General features: G+C 40.9%; 3 protein-coding genes and 1 non-coding gene across 6 annotated transcripts in view; 1 reads left to right on the top strand and 3 right to left on the bottom strand.

The window, feature by feature from the left end:
• The window catches only part of LOC105569551 (von Hippel-Lindau disease tumor suppressor), a 38590-nt gene extending 30176 nt beyond the window's left edge, over nt 1–8414 (bottom strand). The window contains exon 1 of one of the 2 annotated variants that reach the window (XM_012026109.1): nt 7443–8414. The gene's annotated coding sequence lies outside the window, so the exon portion shown is untranslated. The remainder of the gene's footprint in view (nt 1–7442) is intronic. The other variant, XM_012026108.1, reaches the window with a different exon arrangement.
• Trnay-gua lies at nt 6567–6657 on the bottom strand. Its single transcript is given in 2 exon segments — nt 6567–6602; nt 6621–6657. It is a non-coding gene; the product is annotated as a tRNA-Tyr (tRNA).
• Nucleotides 8415–9005: 591 nt separating the features above from the next.
• Nucleotides 9006–10962, top strand: LOC105569548. Its single transcript, XM_012026105.1, has 4 exons — nt 9006–9391; nt 9455–9577; nt 9700–9915; nt 9977–10962. Exons 1-4 carry the CDS (start codon nt 9259–9261, stop codon nt 10666–10668), a joined length of 1164 nt encoding a protein of 387 aa, XP_011881495.1. The 5' UTR covers nt 9006–9258; the 3' UTR covers nt 10669–10962.
• A 593-nt stretch (nt 10963–11555) lies between these two features.
• Nucleotides 11556–16441, bottom strand: LOC105569547 (pyrroline-5-carboxylate reductase). Of its 2 annotated transcripts, XM_012026103.1 has the most exons (9): nt 16228–16441; nt 15821–16133; nt 15360–15547; nt 14090–14227; nt 13855–13925; nt 12889–13065; nt 12599–12811; nt 12173–12338; nt 11556–12114 (listed from the first exon to the last, which is right to left on the bottom strand). In XM_012026103.1, exons 3-9 carry the CDS (start codon nt 15436–15438, stop codon nt 11993–11995), a joined length of 966 nt encoding a protein of 321 aa, XP_011881493.1. In that variant the 5' UTR covers nt 15439–15547; nt 15821–16133; nt 16228–16441; the 3' UTR covers nt 11556–11992. The 2 variants fall into 2 exon arrangements, with proteins under 2 accessions (XP_011881493.1, XP_011881494.1); XM_012026104.1 differs by lacking the exons at nt 15360–15547; nt 15821–16133; nt 16228–16441 and adding an exon at nt 14340–14360.
• Nucleotides 16442–17473: the final 1032 nt, after the last annotated feature.

The raw sequence follows: 17473 nt of genomic DNA, 5'->3' as shown, positions 1-17473 counted from the left end.
TGAGAGAATAGGCACCCCTAGCAACTGAAGCTGCACGAACACGTAGATATCCGTAGACGTGGATTAAGCCTTTACAGCATTTTATTACGCGGACATAAATTCCCTCTCGGAACAGAGCCATTGTTGTAGAAAATGTGTGACGAGCAAGGAACGCCGAAAGCAGAAAAGCAGGAGCGCCAGAATCAATATTGGTCGCTCCTGATATTTGTTTGGGATGCGACTGGGAACCGGATTGCGCGTCGGAATCCGGCAACAGAATGAAAAGGACACAATCTCAATCGATTCGGGACAGGGATCCTTTCGTCTAATCGAAAACGTCGCCGTTCTCAGCTCGTGAGATACCAATATTGAGAAAGTGAGTAGCGAATAACTGCACAACGGGAAAGAAATATTATATATACATTTATATGATTAAGTACCTCAAGACTGAGTTGCCCTTTTTCGTGAGCCAGACTCTCGAATGCCTACATTGGCAACCATAAATTTTGTACAAGTAAATTGCCATATAATCATGTACACACACAATGAGAAGTATGCGAATTAGGTAGGACTGTACGATAAATATATCAAAGATATAATGTGAAAAAAGAAAGTAGAAACATGTATATTTTAACGTCTATTAAAGCTGTCGCGGACCACTTTAGCGCAATCAAGATCAAATATACTGCTTCTGGGTTACTAATGAGTCGTTTTATTCCGAAATATATCGCTGCGAAAGCATTTCGTCAAAAGCAGTTGCAGTGCCAAGTTTGATGTTCGTGCGGGTATTCGTGCTTGTTCCTACGTGTTGAAAATGAAGGAGCTTTTACATCACCGGTAATATACCTCAATGTCCTTGCTAGGGAATACACGCAATCCGTAACAAAGAAACTGCCAAAGTGGGTTAGTGAAACGACCGGGGAAACAAGGAGCCACCAGCCGCGCTGAGAATGGGCGGAATTGATAGCGATCTTAATTAAAATTAGGGGGTTACCGGGCCCGGCGTCGCGTAACGCTTTCGTGAATCACTTTGGTCGGCCCCCGTTCGCGTCGTTCCCGATTTGCATAACAGTAAAGATCCCAGGGATCACACTTTATACACCGCGAGATGCGTTATGCGCGGCCGTTACTTAGACCATTTCATTAACGCGCTGTCCACACTCGTTGGAGAATCGGATCAACTTCCGGCGCAACCCATCCAGTGATTATGCTCTGTCGCGCTGTCATAATCCTTGGAAAGTTCACTTTCTTCAAACTAGACATCATAAAGATATTTATTGCAAGATTGCATCAACCTCGAGTCATATATCAGGATTACTCGTAGAGTAGAAAAATATGCAATACTGAACAATAATTGATTAATTCAACAACGACAGTTGACACGCGTCATGTCTCAAATCAATTTATGGAAGAGATATTCAACTTTCAATGTTTCATAGAAATGTCTCATAGAAATCAATTTTAAAACTAGTATTTATTTAAAGTTATCTAGTATTTCATACTAATTTATTTAATAATCGAAGCCGCAAATGTTGTATAAATTATACAATATGATGATATTTTCCATCTTCTTTATAAACAATTATAATATACACATTAATATTCCAGACAAGATAAGTTGATTGGAAACATACGGGTTTAATAAATATTAAATTTATGATATTACCGACTATTTCATTTTTCTCTTGGCTCAGCTAAAAAATTAATCGGATTTGTCTCTAATAGATAATTAATTTCTCATAAATTCGCGTAATAACGTTTTCAACATTGCAACATTTATTTCACTATTTCAGTCTCAGTTCAGAAGCTCGGGCATATCTTGATAATAAAGGAGTAATATCGAAGACAAGTTTAGCGTAAGACGTCTACGGAATAAATTTATAGCTGTGTCATCGGTATCTGTCCAGCTGCTTTTGATTCGCCGTAATTAATTAAGTGCCATCAAGTATATGTGTGAACTCCGCGAACCCAGAAATACTTGACCCAAGGAGGTTTCTAGACTAACGTCTTTTCCGTTTCGAGATGGTAACGTCGATATGCAGCAACTTTCTTTACGCTTTCTACGTAGTTTCGCATATTTGCCTATTCTTCGAAAAGAGAATAGAGCTTCCCCCCAGAGTATATCAGGTATTCAACAATTTATTTGCTTGGATTTTCGCGGCTTTTGTGTAATTTATCTATATTTATAGTACCACGCCGTGGAAGAGACAAAGTTACATCGTTGAAATATCAAGAACGATGCCGAAAAAATTATTCGACTAGGTATATGGCAAGCGAATTATCATGCGAAATTCTTTTATTAATTATTATCATACAGTAATAATTCTGCCTAACTTGTCGGACACGCAGCCCTGCAGCACAAAAAATTTCACGAACCATGCGAAACGTGTAGCGACTCGGTTACACGTACCAAACTTTTTCTCATGAATTAATTGTCAGACGAAATTCTGCCTCTAATCACTCTCGCACCTCCTCTCTCTCTCTCTCTTTCTCGCAATTTTTCCCGACTTTTCAAACTTAACAACTCCGCCCAGGAAAAAATGTTATTCGGAGCACACGGTAACCCGTTTACATCAGAGTTCCTTTCATATTTAGATATAAGCGTGACAATGATGCCTCCCACGCATGATTGCCAAACGCCATTCGGGCATACCTCGACGGATAAAGCGTGAAACTATGCTCACGTAAACTACTCTTGGCACGCGAACCCGGGATGAAACGGAGCGTGACCGAGAAGATGCCTTCGCACGTTTGCCAATGGAGCTGATATTTCTCCTTCTTTGTCTCGCATGATAAAGATGCACGATAATGCCGCGCCGAGGCTCCAATCTACATGTTATTGGCTAGCCAAGTTGTCAGGCAACAGTGAGATGAGTTTAATAACATAGCTGTACAGAATGATAAAGCCCTCCCTTCTGCGATCATGAGTAGATCATGTTTGTATTTCGATGAAATTAATTATGGAGATATCTACTTTGGCGTATCGCGTTGAAAAATGTTTGAATTGAGTTGAAAATGAATCGAAAAGATGTGCTCGACACGGTGCTTATTTATCTTCAACTATTCGACGTAATAGAAAATTTATTGTCGCACGAGTGCACGATGCTTCGCAATCAATTAGCAACTATTAACCACGCTTCGTTTACGACGTAATATCCCGCGTTTGCTGACATTACGTTGTAGTATTACATTAAATTAAATTATACATTATGCATCAACTCCAAAGGCGAAATTGCGGGGAAACAGGCGCGTAGCCCGCGGCAAACCCCACAAGCACAACAATCATTGTTATTGCAGATCCGCCTTACCTAATGACATGAAAAGCCCTTTGAGACGAGAGATAATATGTTAATCCAGATAGTAGGTTGTAAGTCGACGTCCGCATCCATCCGCGTTATCCCCCTGTGGCACTTTGAAACATACCTACAGGGCGATCCAACTTTTGCGAATGCAAATTGCCTGTTAACATTTTATGAAATTGAAAAAAATTCCTTTTCTTCCCCGATATCAAGTAACTCGTACTTAGTAATAGCAGTGGTGAATCCCAGGTCGAATTTGCTACGTTAAACTCACATTACTTTTTCATACATGACCAAAATTTACTTGACATTCTATAAGGATAACTGACGCGGCAATTATATATTAAAAACGTAGAAATTCAAGTGCACTTTTAGGCAATTGGGTAATTAGAAAAGCAGAACGGGGAATTCTCAGCGTCTGTCGAAAATGATATCGCTCTGTATAGCACGCGGGATAATCGGACGGACACGATATGAGAGGACCCATGCCTTTCAATGGCGGCAACTAATAACACAACTCACAGAGTTTCGGCGACACACGCGTCTCTTGCCGCACCGTGGGAATTCCCTATTGCAAGCCCGTCGTTAATAATTCATGTAGCCGACGTGATGTCTAAACCGTAGATCCTCCCGTACCCGTATAAATGATACCTTTCGGCGACGATCACGCAATGAGACAAAAGCTATCGGGAACCTAAAGGTTGAAATGACGAGGTGGTCATTGTTGCGGTTGCCGCGAGTCATTTTAGGTGTCGTACACTTGCGAATTGAAGGATTCCCGCGGGAATGTTCAATATGGACCCTGACGCCGATATATTCCAGCCATTACATTTCCGAAAGTAACGCTCATTAACGCGTCGCGATGTCGCGACGACGTTTTAAATGTTCCGGGCAGGCCGGAATTTCGGTCGCGTCGATCGAATTATTTCGCATACAGCTTCTCGTCATTTGAATAACAATAAACGACCACCGTACCCTTGCGAGAGCACGAAATTGGAAGAGAAGCGACCGGACGGGAGTATCGCTGTCGCATGCGGTGACGCGTCGGAAGCCGAACGCGCTAATTGAATCGTTTTGTGTTCATGCCGACACTGGGCGAATTTAACGGCCGATTACGCGCTATGCCACTGAACAGGAACGTAATATCGCGCGTGCACGCCAACGTGGAAACGGCGGCACCGCGCGTTTTCACTCGTAAATTCGGTCTCTCGTCTTGCCTATTTAATCGCCCGCGTCGATCAATTTTATCTACGGCATTCTTTTCGCGCGCGGGGTCATTCTAATTATTCCTCATTAATACCACCGACTCAATTCGCTTTCTCGCAGAGGAGAAAGTTTACCTCGGCTAAAACTTGAGTCGTAGTTACCGCGATAATTGTGGCTTATTTTTCACTACATGGATTCGGTAATCGCGTCGCGAGAAATATCGTCGATAAAGCTATACCATTTTTTTTATTGCTTTAGTTGGCGATAAAAATTATTTTAGGTCATAAACTCAATTGATTCCCATATATACCAGACGGAACGTAAAACTTTTAACACGTCGATATTTCCAATATGTAAAAATCGCGTAACCAATTACCAGCCGTCAGTCATTGTTCGCCAGGTCATAAATATTTAAATGTACCGATAATTTTTTTCAGCATAAACTGTGTCGTATCGCGGCACGTCGAGCACCGTGTTATTATCAATGCAAAATGTGTCACCCGTGTAATAATGCACGCGAGATATTAGCAGAAATCGGAACCTGCAACGATTCCTCTGCACGCTCGCGCGCGTTTATGCACGCAAATTATGCGTGTGTCGCCTATGCATGGAGCTTTGATGCTACGCACGAACCGCATTACGGTACAAATGTTTAATTTACGATGGCCGGTCGACAAAGGAGTATCATCAGAATGTAAAATCAAGTAAACGAACCGATTATCGCTCAAATTTAAGTCGCCGGAATTTTATTCTCTATAGTACACGGAGAGAATTTACTCTTAAAACTTGTCCGGAAAATGATGTAATCGTGGGAGTTTACTAGTAAATGGTATGGTGAATTTCAACTTCATTATCCGCGACTTATATCGCGAGTGTCTCAAATCAATCCAAGCACTTGTTTCTCCCACTTGAATTCGCAATAGGCGATATACGATATCCGAAATCATATACACGGATACGTACTCAAGATTGCCAGGGGACGCGTAAAATAGCGCACTACTTAAATAAATCGTTTCTCCTCTCCACCGCAATCTATCAGTGCGCGTCAGCCGTCGCACCTTGGCGCGCTGGATAATTTATTGCAGTGTGTACCGGGCCGCCAACAATATAACCAATCTGATGGTCGGCAGAATGCAGTGGCCGAAGCGCCAATAAATATGGATGGAGTGGTAATAAATTATAGCTGGAAAAGACGATTAGAACGCGGCTATAAATTACCACGGATATATATCGTGGGCTCGCGCGACTGCGCCTTATAGCCATCCCATATGTCCGATAATATGGATATTTTTCGGCCTTTAATCCGTTTAACCGCCAATATTCATAGCCCCCCCCCCCCGTCCGCTCGCCGCGCCGCCCGTTTTTAGCTCATCCATTTAGATCACGGTACCCTCCGCGTCATCGCGCACGATATCGTTGCAGGCATACGACTACGATAACAATATCATTTTGCCCAAGTTTTGCCCAAGTCAGATTACGTGTGTTAGCGTCAGCGGGAAAACTACCAACGAAATAAGGATTTATAATTGCTTTCAAGTTACTCCATCTTGTTCTCCCCTCGTTAATTCAATCTTTTTATCCTCACTCTTATTTCTTTTTATATTAAATTATCGCGCTAAAGATGAACGGGTTTCGACCAAGTATAGACGTCCGACCATAATATGTTTTACATCCTACTGGAAATTAATTAGTTATTATTTTAAACCAACATCTTAATTTTATTCGTGGAGCTTCTTGCTTAGCTTAGCTCATAACGGGCACACGTTCTCCTCTTTTCATCTTCGCAGACTCGGTATTGGTATATCGCATCAACTATTTCAGAAGAAAGGGAAGTAGGCAAAATCCAAAAGTTTATGAGATGTCTAATTTCTTTAGCAATAATATAACTGTATAAAAGCATTTACGTCCCATTGTACTATTGTTTCTAACGAGTTTTTTTTCACACAAATATTTATTTATGTAAAATAAAAAAGATGTAAAAAAGTTTATAAAACTTGCAATATTTCTCCTTCTTTCGATAAAAATACAGAGAAATTGGCAATGGAATGGTATTTCGATGAAATATAATGGCGAAAAAAAAACTCCTTCGAGCCGGATTTGAACCAGCGACCTATGGATGTCTCTCGATGTACCCAACTACAGTCCACCGCTCTACCAACTGAGCTATCGAAGGATACGAGAATGATTCATAATTCAACCTTGAGGAAGAATCGCCAAGAGCCGGACATGGCGAAGCAAGCGGAGAAGAAGAAATTAAGCGAGAAAAGAGATGGGAGGAACAATTAACTGCGGAGAAGTTATGCCTCGAGAAAAAATTCCTTAATGTTTGTAAAGTCGAATTGTTTATCCGGAGCTCTCTTTGCTCCGTGTATCGCGTACAAGGATTTCTCCTGTACGTAAAGATGATCTAATATGAAAGTGACAAAGCATCGGTACGACGCGCACATATTTGTAGACGCCGCGAGTTCTCACCAAGTGATCCGGCCGAGTCCGAAGCAACACGTGCACAAGCTTGCTTCGCGAAGCGTGCGTTAATTTTCCTCGCGCACACGCAAGCGTCGCTCATAGGCGTGCGCTGACGTAAGCGTTCCGCTCGACTGCGATATAATTATCCAACGCCCACGCAAAAAATGTCACCGCGAACTCGGACCACTGTCAGAGTTGACGGAAAATTAGGAAACGCGATCGAGCTCGCGCCGGTCGTCGCGACACATCGAGAGGCAAGGCACACGGACGCGGCGCACAGCTGACGCGAGCAGGTAAAGTTAGGTAAGAAATACGAGGCGAAGGAGGGACTTGGAATGTTGGAGAATCTAGGCGCCAACTTTGCGACACGTGACAATTTCCCTGCCGTTCCGCGCTCCGGGAGTCCGCTTGGAACGGTGAGAGGAAGGATCGGCGTCGCAAACGGAGCGCGCGCGCGAGATAAAGCGTCGATCTGGAAAAGTGACGACTTACCGCCAAGACACCGGGGCCGCTCGTCGTCGCACGCACCGCACCCGTCCCTCGGGTCGTCACGTTGCGTCACCTCCGTCGAACGCCTTCCGCGGAAACCTCGCTGCACCTTGACGTTTACGCATATCACGCGTCACGCGAAAACTCGCGACGCGCACAACAAGGTCCGCGGCACACACGCGCAAGATGGCGGACCGCTGCTCTGATCACGCGGGCTCCGGCCAAAAGATACTCGCGGCGACATCTGTCGGTACTCGACCCGGGCTCTTGCTCGAGCAACTCCCGACCTTACCGACTCCCGCGCCATTCGCTCAACTGCCATGTATTTCACTATGAGAATACCAATGTTTTACAGACACGCGTCCACGGCTTCCAAGTCAAAGAGGCTTCAAGTCTGCGCCAAGTAGCCTTGACGAAATGTTTGCGGCGACATTTTTACTGTCCCGCCAACGTCGAGCGAGCCTCGGCGCTGTACCGCGCAACGAGACGCCGGCGCCGGGAAGAAATTGGATCGACCTCAACGAACTTTGCTACGATCCTTTTCGTTACAAATAAACTACACGTTGAAAGTCTCGATATCGTACGGATTTCCACATCGCACAGGCTCCAAGAATCAAAGATGTCGGCCCGGTACCGCCAAGTCGTACGCAGTAAGGAATTGTCGGATACAGATTGCCAAAGTGCGGTATATAAACATGTAATCGCGATCGCACGCAGTGTTCGGTACGTTGTACTCGACAGAAAACACTCGCGAATATTCCTCGCGTACGAGATTGACTTGAGAGAGCGGTAATAATCACGAGACGCTTTTGCGGTCCGCCGTCACTACTCGCGACACGCAATGACGACTAACGGCGGCTTGTCCAACTAGTCCTCCCGAGAAAATTTCAAACTTTGATTGCGCGCTCGAACCAGAGCCAATCAAAGCGCGGCGTCGTCACAGCTGCATAAATAGGAAATTATGTTGTGGCTTACCATCCGATGCGCAGCAGCGGAGGTAGCTGTGTTGATTCTGTAACAGAAAAATACAATTTATTATTTCCAATTATTCTTCTTTTCTAATGATTATATTTCGAAACTGGAAGAAAGATTGCTTTTACAGAAAATGAAAAATAACACTTACCGTAAAGTTGCTCCGCCGATGCCCGATGCCTTTCCCGGGCCTCCTCCTCCACTCATTGTCAGGTCTGCTCCGGCACACTCGCGAAAGCACAAAGATCCAACACTAAACGGCACTCCCGATTACTCCCGAACGCGACGAAAATGCCAACTTTATGTTATACGCGCACTTTTCTACGTATAATTGTTGGATATATAATTGTATAGAAAGAATACTACGACATGCGGAGCGGTGCGGGCACAACCGACTCGTTCAATTATCGCCACGCGAATAATCCCGCGTACGGTTCGCTGTAAACAACTCGGTCGCCGAGCCCCGGTTCCAAGAAATGACGTAGCGCGATCAACACCTCTGACCTCGGTCGAAAACAGTCTATTGTACCGAAATATTCGGCGCGAGTCAATCGTTTTACAAGACCGTGGTGCCGGAGGATTGGCGATACGCCCTCTAGATTGAAAACTATGTAGCCAATGTGCACGTTTTGGTTGTGTTCCGTGCTATGTGCAATGTGGAACGATCTGGTGCTAGGTCCCCTTTGAAACGAAACGTTGTACGTCAAACGCTCGGATCCTTGAACGCTAAAAATTGTCCCGCGACCGCTGTCGTTTCCGATCACATGGTGACTGTGCGCAAGGTTGGCGAGGTTCGCTCTCGTCCGCGTGCACGCGGCTCGAAAGGCGAATCCACCGACCGTGGAAGATGCGAGTCCCGCGTGACGAGGCAGAGGCGGAGGCAGAGGCAGAGGCAGAGGCAGAAGCGGACTCGTCGGATCGCGGAGAATGGTCGGCCGTGCGACGGCAGGAGATGCACGCGCGTGCTGCTAACAATATGGGTAAACTCCGACTTGTTTCTCCATACGTTCTCGATGGATCACTTATCCCTCGTTTATCTTTAGCCTCGACGGGCCCTTTAAACCAATTGCCGACGAGCGCAACGTGGTTGAGAAGCACCGCTACTGGGGATGCAAATTTCACATTGAAATCCGAGCCTCAACTTGTAGAAACTTATCTCTTAATAGGTACATTCCAGATAGATCTCACAGAGAGAAATAATAGAAAAAGAGATGAATAACTTGAGGTTATATTGACACTAGTGTTCCAATTTCTTGTTGGATTCCACTGCAGTTGCGTGTTATTACAGGAAACACTATGGATTTACGGTCGGTGGATATGTCGCAAGACCCGCTAAGCAATGAGGATTTGACAGAAAGTTCAATCGAGCTTAAACAGGAGACGGATGCAGTGCCATCGAGGGAACACAAAAAATGTACCAAACGTACAAAGCAATCTGAAAACTGGAAAGTGAACATGAAGAAAGATGCTAGATTAAAAGGGGAGGAATACATCGGAGTTGGAGGTAGATACAGTTGAGATGCAGGCGAGTCAAGTGACAAAAGTTGACAGTTTGCTTTTTTCAGGCAAAGTAGTGCCGGCCAAAAAGATGGGACACTCGTGCGCCTGTCGCATGCGTTGCGCGGACAAGATAGACGAGAAGGAACGCGAGGAGCTGCACAAGGCCTTTTGGAGAATGTGTACGTGGCAACGGCGAAAGCAATACATCGCATTGTCCATCAAAGAATCTCCGAAACAACGTACTCGCTTGCGCAACATTCAGTCCAAGGGTTCTTCCTCAAAGTGCCGACAAGTGACGTTTACTTATTCTCTTCTCGCCAAGAATGAATCCATTACCGTCTGCAAGTCCATGTTTCTCAGCACGTTTGCGGTGTCTGAGAAGTTTGTGCGGCATGTGATGAAGAAGAAACGAGTGTCACCCGGTGGTATCATCGGACCGGATCAAAGAGGCAGGCACACACCGAAAACTAAGAAGAGCGAGGACGTGAAGGAGCGAGTGCGCCAACACATAAAATCCTTTCCGATCGAGAAATCGACGGATCCTAAGGATCACAGTGATAAATGTTACTTGGACTCGAATCTAAATATAGCCACAATGCATAAATCCTACGTGTTAAAGTGCAAACAAGAGAATCTTCCCGAAAGTGAGATAGTGAAGGAAAGTTATTATAGAGAAATGTTTAAGTCGGAGTTTAATCTTGGATTTAAACGTGGTGTGCAAACTAAGGGAAAGAAAGTGCTGTCAAACGTTAGCTGAGACGAAGAACGAAAGAAAATGCATTTGTTGCTTGTATTGAAATATAGAAACGGTTTTCATATCGGTGCTTAATAATTGTAGAACGACACAAGTTTCAACATGAGAATTTATACATTTATTAACAGAAATTTCTTACACTTGATATTGCTTGGCATTACATTAAATAAACATTAAACGAAAAGTATACTTCTTTTCTATAGAGTAAACGTAAATTTTTATTAATAATTTATATATCACGAGTTCCTCTACTGTAAAATATATTAAAACAATAAATGTCACTTGATTCAAATAATACCTCTACGTGATATACATAATCAAACAGCATACCAATACAAAATTTTTTGTAATAGATAATCTACATTTATACGCATACATATGTGTGCTATACAGGAAAAACCGCCCACTAATTATATTAAAAACTGAGCCGAAAAGCTCTGAACCGTTTTTCTCTACAATACTTGGAAAAGAAATTGTTATTACGTAAAATCCAACGAATTAGCGCCGATCTTTAGCTGGGCGCATGTCAGTAAACCGACTTTACTTAATTTCTTCTTTACTAAACATTATAGAGAAAAATGGTTGAAGAATTTTCGATTCGGTTTTTAATAAGAAACAACGCTATGTAGTGGGCGGTTTTTCAGAGTCACTGTAGATATTTTAATAGAAATATATGCATAAAGTTTCCTTACATTTTTTAAATAACTTTTAAACGTCAGTCTTATTTAAGCAATAATTGATATAATTATTTAACAATTATTTATAAAAGTATAATATAAATTTTTACTTTGTAAATATGGTTCAAATTGTTTGTAATCATATTGTATAACTAGCATTAGCTGAATACAAACGCGTTCAAGTTTATTATTATTTAATACCAGATCTCTATATTGTCAATTTCCACATTTTCCACCAAAATAGATTACTTTCAAATAATTAAACATTCTGCTAACGTTTTAACTAATTACAAAATTGTCTTATCGACATTATATTACTAAACTTTTAGAGAGACTAACAGCAGTATTTTTAATTGCAACTACAGCTTAAAAATTAATGATGATTCGTTGAAATTGCAAATTATCACAAGGTCATTATCACACCGCTTGTGTTAATCATAATAACAAGTTAGTACAACAATCAAAAATTATGTTAAAATAATTAAAAATTCCGATAAACATATTCCTTTGATATAACAAAATTATTGTTATCATAGTATGAAAATGTAATTAAGATTTGTATCACCAGGTATAATTGTCCTGTCTTATTCAAAACCATCTCTAAATGAATATCATCTTTTAAAATGCACATAAACAAGTAATCGTTACCATTAATTGTTCTCAGGTTGCGAGCTAACTTCTCTACATCGAAGCGTCGCCGCCTCCACAGCATCGATTAGCGCTGATCTTAAGCCATGTTTCTCTAATTGATGAATCCCAGTTATAGTGGAGCCTGCAAGAAAGTTGAAGAGAAATAATGGTATTAATTATATATGTATATAAATTCTGACCTGCCGGCGAAGTCACGTCGTCTTTAAGCTGTCCTGGATGAAGATTTGTCTCGCGCACCATGGTGCCGGCACCTAAGACAGTTTGTGCCGCGAGTTTATATGCAATAGGCCTAGTGAGTCCCATTTTAACTCCACCATCGGCCATCGCTTCGATTACCATGTATATCTGAAACAAATACATTTTCTATTAACAATGCTAGTCACTTTCTTAAAGATATGAGAAGAGGCTTGTTAATTTAAAACTAAAAGAAAGGCTGGTAAATATACATAAAGAAAGGCAATAAAAAAAAATTTATAAAAATATGCCTCTTACTTCTCTAGAGTAACTCTTGTAGAGTTTAGCTTAATTATGACAATTACTTTGATTAAAAACTTTACTAGAAATTATTCAGGATAAACTAATGGAGTTTTGGAACGTTTGCTAACATAGGCAGGACCAGAACCGGCCAAGGCGGTTACGGGATCAATGAAATTTTCCGGGACTTCTTCACAGATGCCCACGGCGGAAAACAGCTTCTCGGTAATTTCGGCATCCTCGTCACTCGCGTATTTTCCGCGCGCAAACACGGTAGCGCCGCAACCAACCAATGCAGGTGTATTCGGCATCACTCTTATTACAGGTGTTTCTTTCGGTAGCGCCTAAACATTTTTTTTCTTCTAAACAGCTGGCACAATAAGCAACAAGAAATTATTACTCGATGACAGAGATGTGTTACCTTTTCTAACGACGCCAGAGAAATGCCCATAGCGATGGAAATGAGCAACTTGTTGCTATCGTGTATCCTGAACTCTGGCAAAACTTTCGGCACGACTTGCGGCTTTACCGAAAGGATTAACACATCACCGTGATCGATGACAGGTGCATTCGTAAAAACAGTATTTGATTTCATTTCCTAAAAACGTCGAATTAGATATGTATGTTTCTGGTACATCTAATGACAGAGTTGACATATAACGCAAAACCCATGATCCAAACATTTCAATTTTCTTCATTTTAATTGAAAATTTAATTTAACGTAACTTTTTGTACCTAACTATCTATTGTTTTCATCTTGATAATCGTATTGAGACATATCTTTATCTAACGAGACATGCGCCTCCGCTGTCTACATATTTATTTACGCATATCTGGTATGTCTTACGTCATCAAGTAAATACAAATATTATAGAACTTGAACGCAATTCTAGAACTCGCCCATGTAACGATATAAATAGAAATTGTTTGAAAAGTCACACGGTCAATAGATGACCATCGATAAGCATGTAACAGATGCCCAACCAGTGTTATTAAGTATAAACTGTATCTTATCGTAATAACTTAGTAAATAAATGTCGAAAGAAGCTATACCTTGACCAATTAAAAGCAATACAACTACAGTTGATATCAATAATTAACAGCTTTGCGTAACAAGTTTTCATGTTTTAATGAAATCAATCTACCAGCTTCCAAGTTTAGCTAAACATTGTACAGTATGAAACCTTTTCGCTTTGTCCAATGTTTTTCATACTAGATAATAAAGATTTCGCATCACTGATTATTATCGACGGTTCATCACGACGCGAAATCGCGCCTTATGATCGATGCAACATTCTTATCAAGCAACGTATTATAAACAAGAGAAGCACCCTTTGATCTATCGAGATTTTCCTTCCTTATGTGATATCGTACTTTGTCATCTCACCTTAAAAGACTCGATACTCCCAATGTCGTTTGGAAGGCAGCTAGCCAGCATCATTTCGCCTTTGCTTAAACCTGTAAAATAAGAAAAGGTAAAAAACGAAAAGGATACAAGAGAAACATGTTGAGGTATTTTCCGTAGACTTTGGTTGGTGAAATCATTGTAAAGAAAAGCATGTAGATGCGTATATTATACGAAAGATTATATATCATAAAAAATAGAAGAAAAAGCTAATTACCCGCTCGTATAAAACCCTTGGCGAGCGCCTGGGCCATTTTTCCCCCGCCGAGGAAACCGATTTTCAGCATATTGGTATCAATGTCCTGCGATATCCTTGATTTCTTCACCTCGCCGTCCGCGAGAAGCTGATCGCTCACTGTGGAATACAGATGAAAAAAAGGAACGTGGCTTAGCGAATTATGTTAACAATACGCGAAAGTCTAATGTCACTCATTCCGATGTACGAGCGGACAAATTATCCGACTCACTCTGCTTCTCCGCGTTTCGCGATGCAGCAATCTAGTAACGATCGTACTTGTTGTTTTAAAATACTGATACGAACGCGATAAGACGGCAACTGAAGCTTATAGTTTTTTACGCCACCGAGGTCGATCTCTCGTTGAAACACATAACAAAACTATTCGCATCTCATTCCATTTCGCGCATAATTGCACGTCGTCTCCCGTGTGGTGAAGACGGTTTAATTTTTTATATAATCTCACAGGAGATAACAGCAATCTTGTGCGTCTTATGTATATGTCGTCTAACTTGGAAATCGCGCAAGTAACCACGTCGTCAATCACCAAGCTTGTTCTGACGTTGAGATTGATTTGCGGTACAGCTCGCACAAACGTACATTTTCCGTTCGCTGCAGCGTAATAATAAAGAAACATTGAGTTCCGTACCTTGCAAATATGTGCGACTTTCTTTCACAAGAGTTTTAGAGTTTAACTAACGAATATTACTGCCTGCAATCTTTTACTCTCCTCGCACAACCAATAATAATGCAGTGAAAATAAGCCACGATGATTTAAGACCACGACATTATAAACTAACATGTATATTTCTATGTAATAGGTATACAAGTGTATATTTTGGCCGTTGACCTTGTTACATAGCTTATCGTTAGTTTATAACGAGCGTTGACTTCTCTATTAATCTGTGTATTTCGTTACATTTTTCATTTTCACCATGTAAAGTACATTTTTGTTGTAATGTTTTTTCATGAGCTTTACAATCCTAAAGTATCCGGCTTATTTTAAGTGTGACGCTTCTAATTGGACTAATTGCACTTGTCTAAATTTTCCATCGTTTTAATCGTTTTAATCGTTAACAGATTCAATACAACAATTTCAATATTACACAACAAATTATAGATATTTCTTAAATAGACATAAAGTATATTCAATTATACATAAAATGAAAACTAAAACAGCTTTAAGAAGGTAGGAATATTAAATGATCGAAGCGATTTGATTAGAGACAAAATGACAATAGGCATTACTCACCATACTTGCGAATGTTTAGACTCTGCAGGACACGATGATTTAACTTTACGAAGCTCATTGTTCTCAGACCGGCAGTCATCTTGATGATCGCTCCGTAATTAATACAAGGTGAATAAACAGGTACGATTAAAAGGGATTTGAGGAACTTGCGTTTTTTACTTGACCGTTTTCTTCTTTAGATACAGAAGCTGGAAAGAAAAATGGAGTAAATTGCTAAATTAGCAGTATCGTCAATTAACAGAATAACAAAATATTTACATTGTACTCCTTTATTATTGATATTATAAGATATCATGTGTCGCAATCAATGACAGCAATAAAATACATAAATAAAATTCCACATCTCTCATGATTGATTGATCGATGGATTACAAGAAATGCAGTTTAATCTTGAATATCGCAATCTTATCAACAGCCAAGGGAACGTGTGCACACTAATTATGAGAGTTAAACGCACTTACTCTAGCTCTTGTTCAATGCGGTCAATGTAATGCCCGATAAGGACAAAACGGCAGATGGGATATGCAGTTGATAAGAATTGACTGACACAATCAGATGTTACTCATTCAATCGATGGCAATTATCAATGCAGGTACGACAATAGCCTCTGTTCTCTCATTACTAACGCATGTCCACTTTCGGCCGTCCTTATATATGCTAAAGGCACAACAGACTGGCCTATCTCTGTTACGAAAAACTACCTGTTGATGCACCTAATCAGAACCCAAATAAATAATGATTTCTCCCCACCGCGTCGCCCGATATCGTGGTCATCTATAGAAGAAGAGCAAATAATTGATCATCATGCAATCAAGATTGGAGGTACACTTAAATATGAAGGTGCATTTTTCCAACTTAATTAATATACCTATAATCTTGTAATAATATTGTAGTACTCGGGGAGTAGGCCACAAAATATGCAGTCTGATTCAATGACGTGCAATGACGCGAGGGTCAGCAGCCTGTGTAGCCATAGAAGAATTTTTAGATCTAGCTGACATTAGAGCCAGAAATAGTCCCACTCGTTGAACCACGTTAACTGCCGCTGCTATTACAACTTGCAAAACAAGCTGCAACTTGGAATTTCAATACCTTAGATGAAAATTATTATTTAATGATGTCGAGAGAGTTTGCTTAGAGCTGCTAAATTTAATCAAATAGACAATCATTCACCTAAAAACATTACGCGAGGTTAACAGCATTAACCTCAACGTGCATGCTCCGTGCTCTGTATCTGTCTTAAAAACCGATTCTTTAATCTTGGGGTTTTTTAACACATCACACTTTTCGCTCCAGTCGTTTGAAAGTAAAATGACATGTTCAATTAATTCAATGAAACCACTCACTTTATTTACGTTACATATATTTCTCGATCGCTATCGACTTGGCGTCTTGTTACGCATAGCGAAGCCTGAAGAAAATTCTCCTCGTATTAACATAATCTATATATCAAATCTCGTAATATCTATCATAATTAATAGAAAATCAAATTATATCTAAAAAATTAATAATTAATGCTCGCGTATTGTTATATATAACATATTATACGTGCAGCAAAATGGAAATGCAGTGCTCAAACAAAGAGAAAAGATGGGTGTCACATTAATAGCAAGAGAAAAGTAGCAAACCGCAAATTTCCGAAAAGTAAAAATCAATTTAATTTGATGTCGACTCGTGATTTCACTATCGAAACTGATCGAAACTAGTTTGAATGCATATCGACGTTTGTAACGATATTTCCAATTTTTGGCGCCAAAAGCTGACGATTGGCATCCCTGCACTAGTTTGTTTCAACTTGTATTACCGACGCGTTGTTGGCAACGTGTTGCGCGCGGAGCGCACAGATGGCGCTGCAGGTAATTTACGATTAGATGGATGATATTTTAGGATTAGTTTTGACGAATAGACAAGAGAATGAATGCGCCAATTGTACCAGGAAATACATATATTATAGCAAAGGAAAGTTTTATTCGCCGAGTACGGCAAAATTGTAAATTCTAAATCCTGATCGTTTCACTCCGAGTCTGCGGATTTTGCGATTGTAATTTCGCTGATAAATGCGTACATTATCACGCAAACGTCTTCCGTTAGACTCGGCTTCCCGTCTTTCCGTA

This window comes from Vollenhovia emeryi, unplaced genomic scaffold (assembly GCF_000949405.1).
Source record: "Vollenhovia emeryi isolate VEMERY1.0 unplaced genomic scaffold, V.emery_V1.0 DF939123.1, whole genome shotgun sequence".
NCBI lineage: Eukaryota > Metazoa > Arthropoda > Insecta > Hymenoptera > Formicidae > Vollenhovia > Vollenhovia emeryi.
This window is presented reverse-complemented; position numbering and strand designations above follow the sequence as displayed.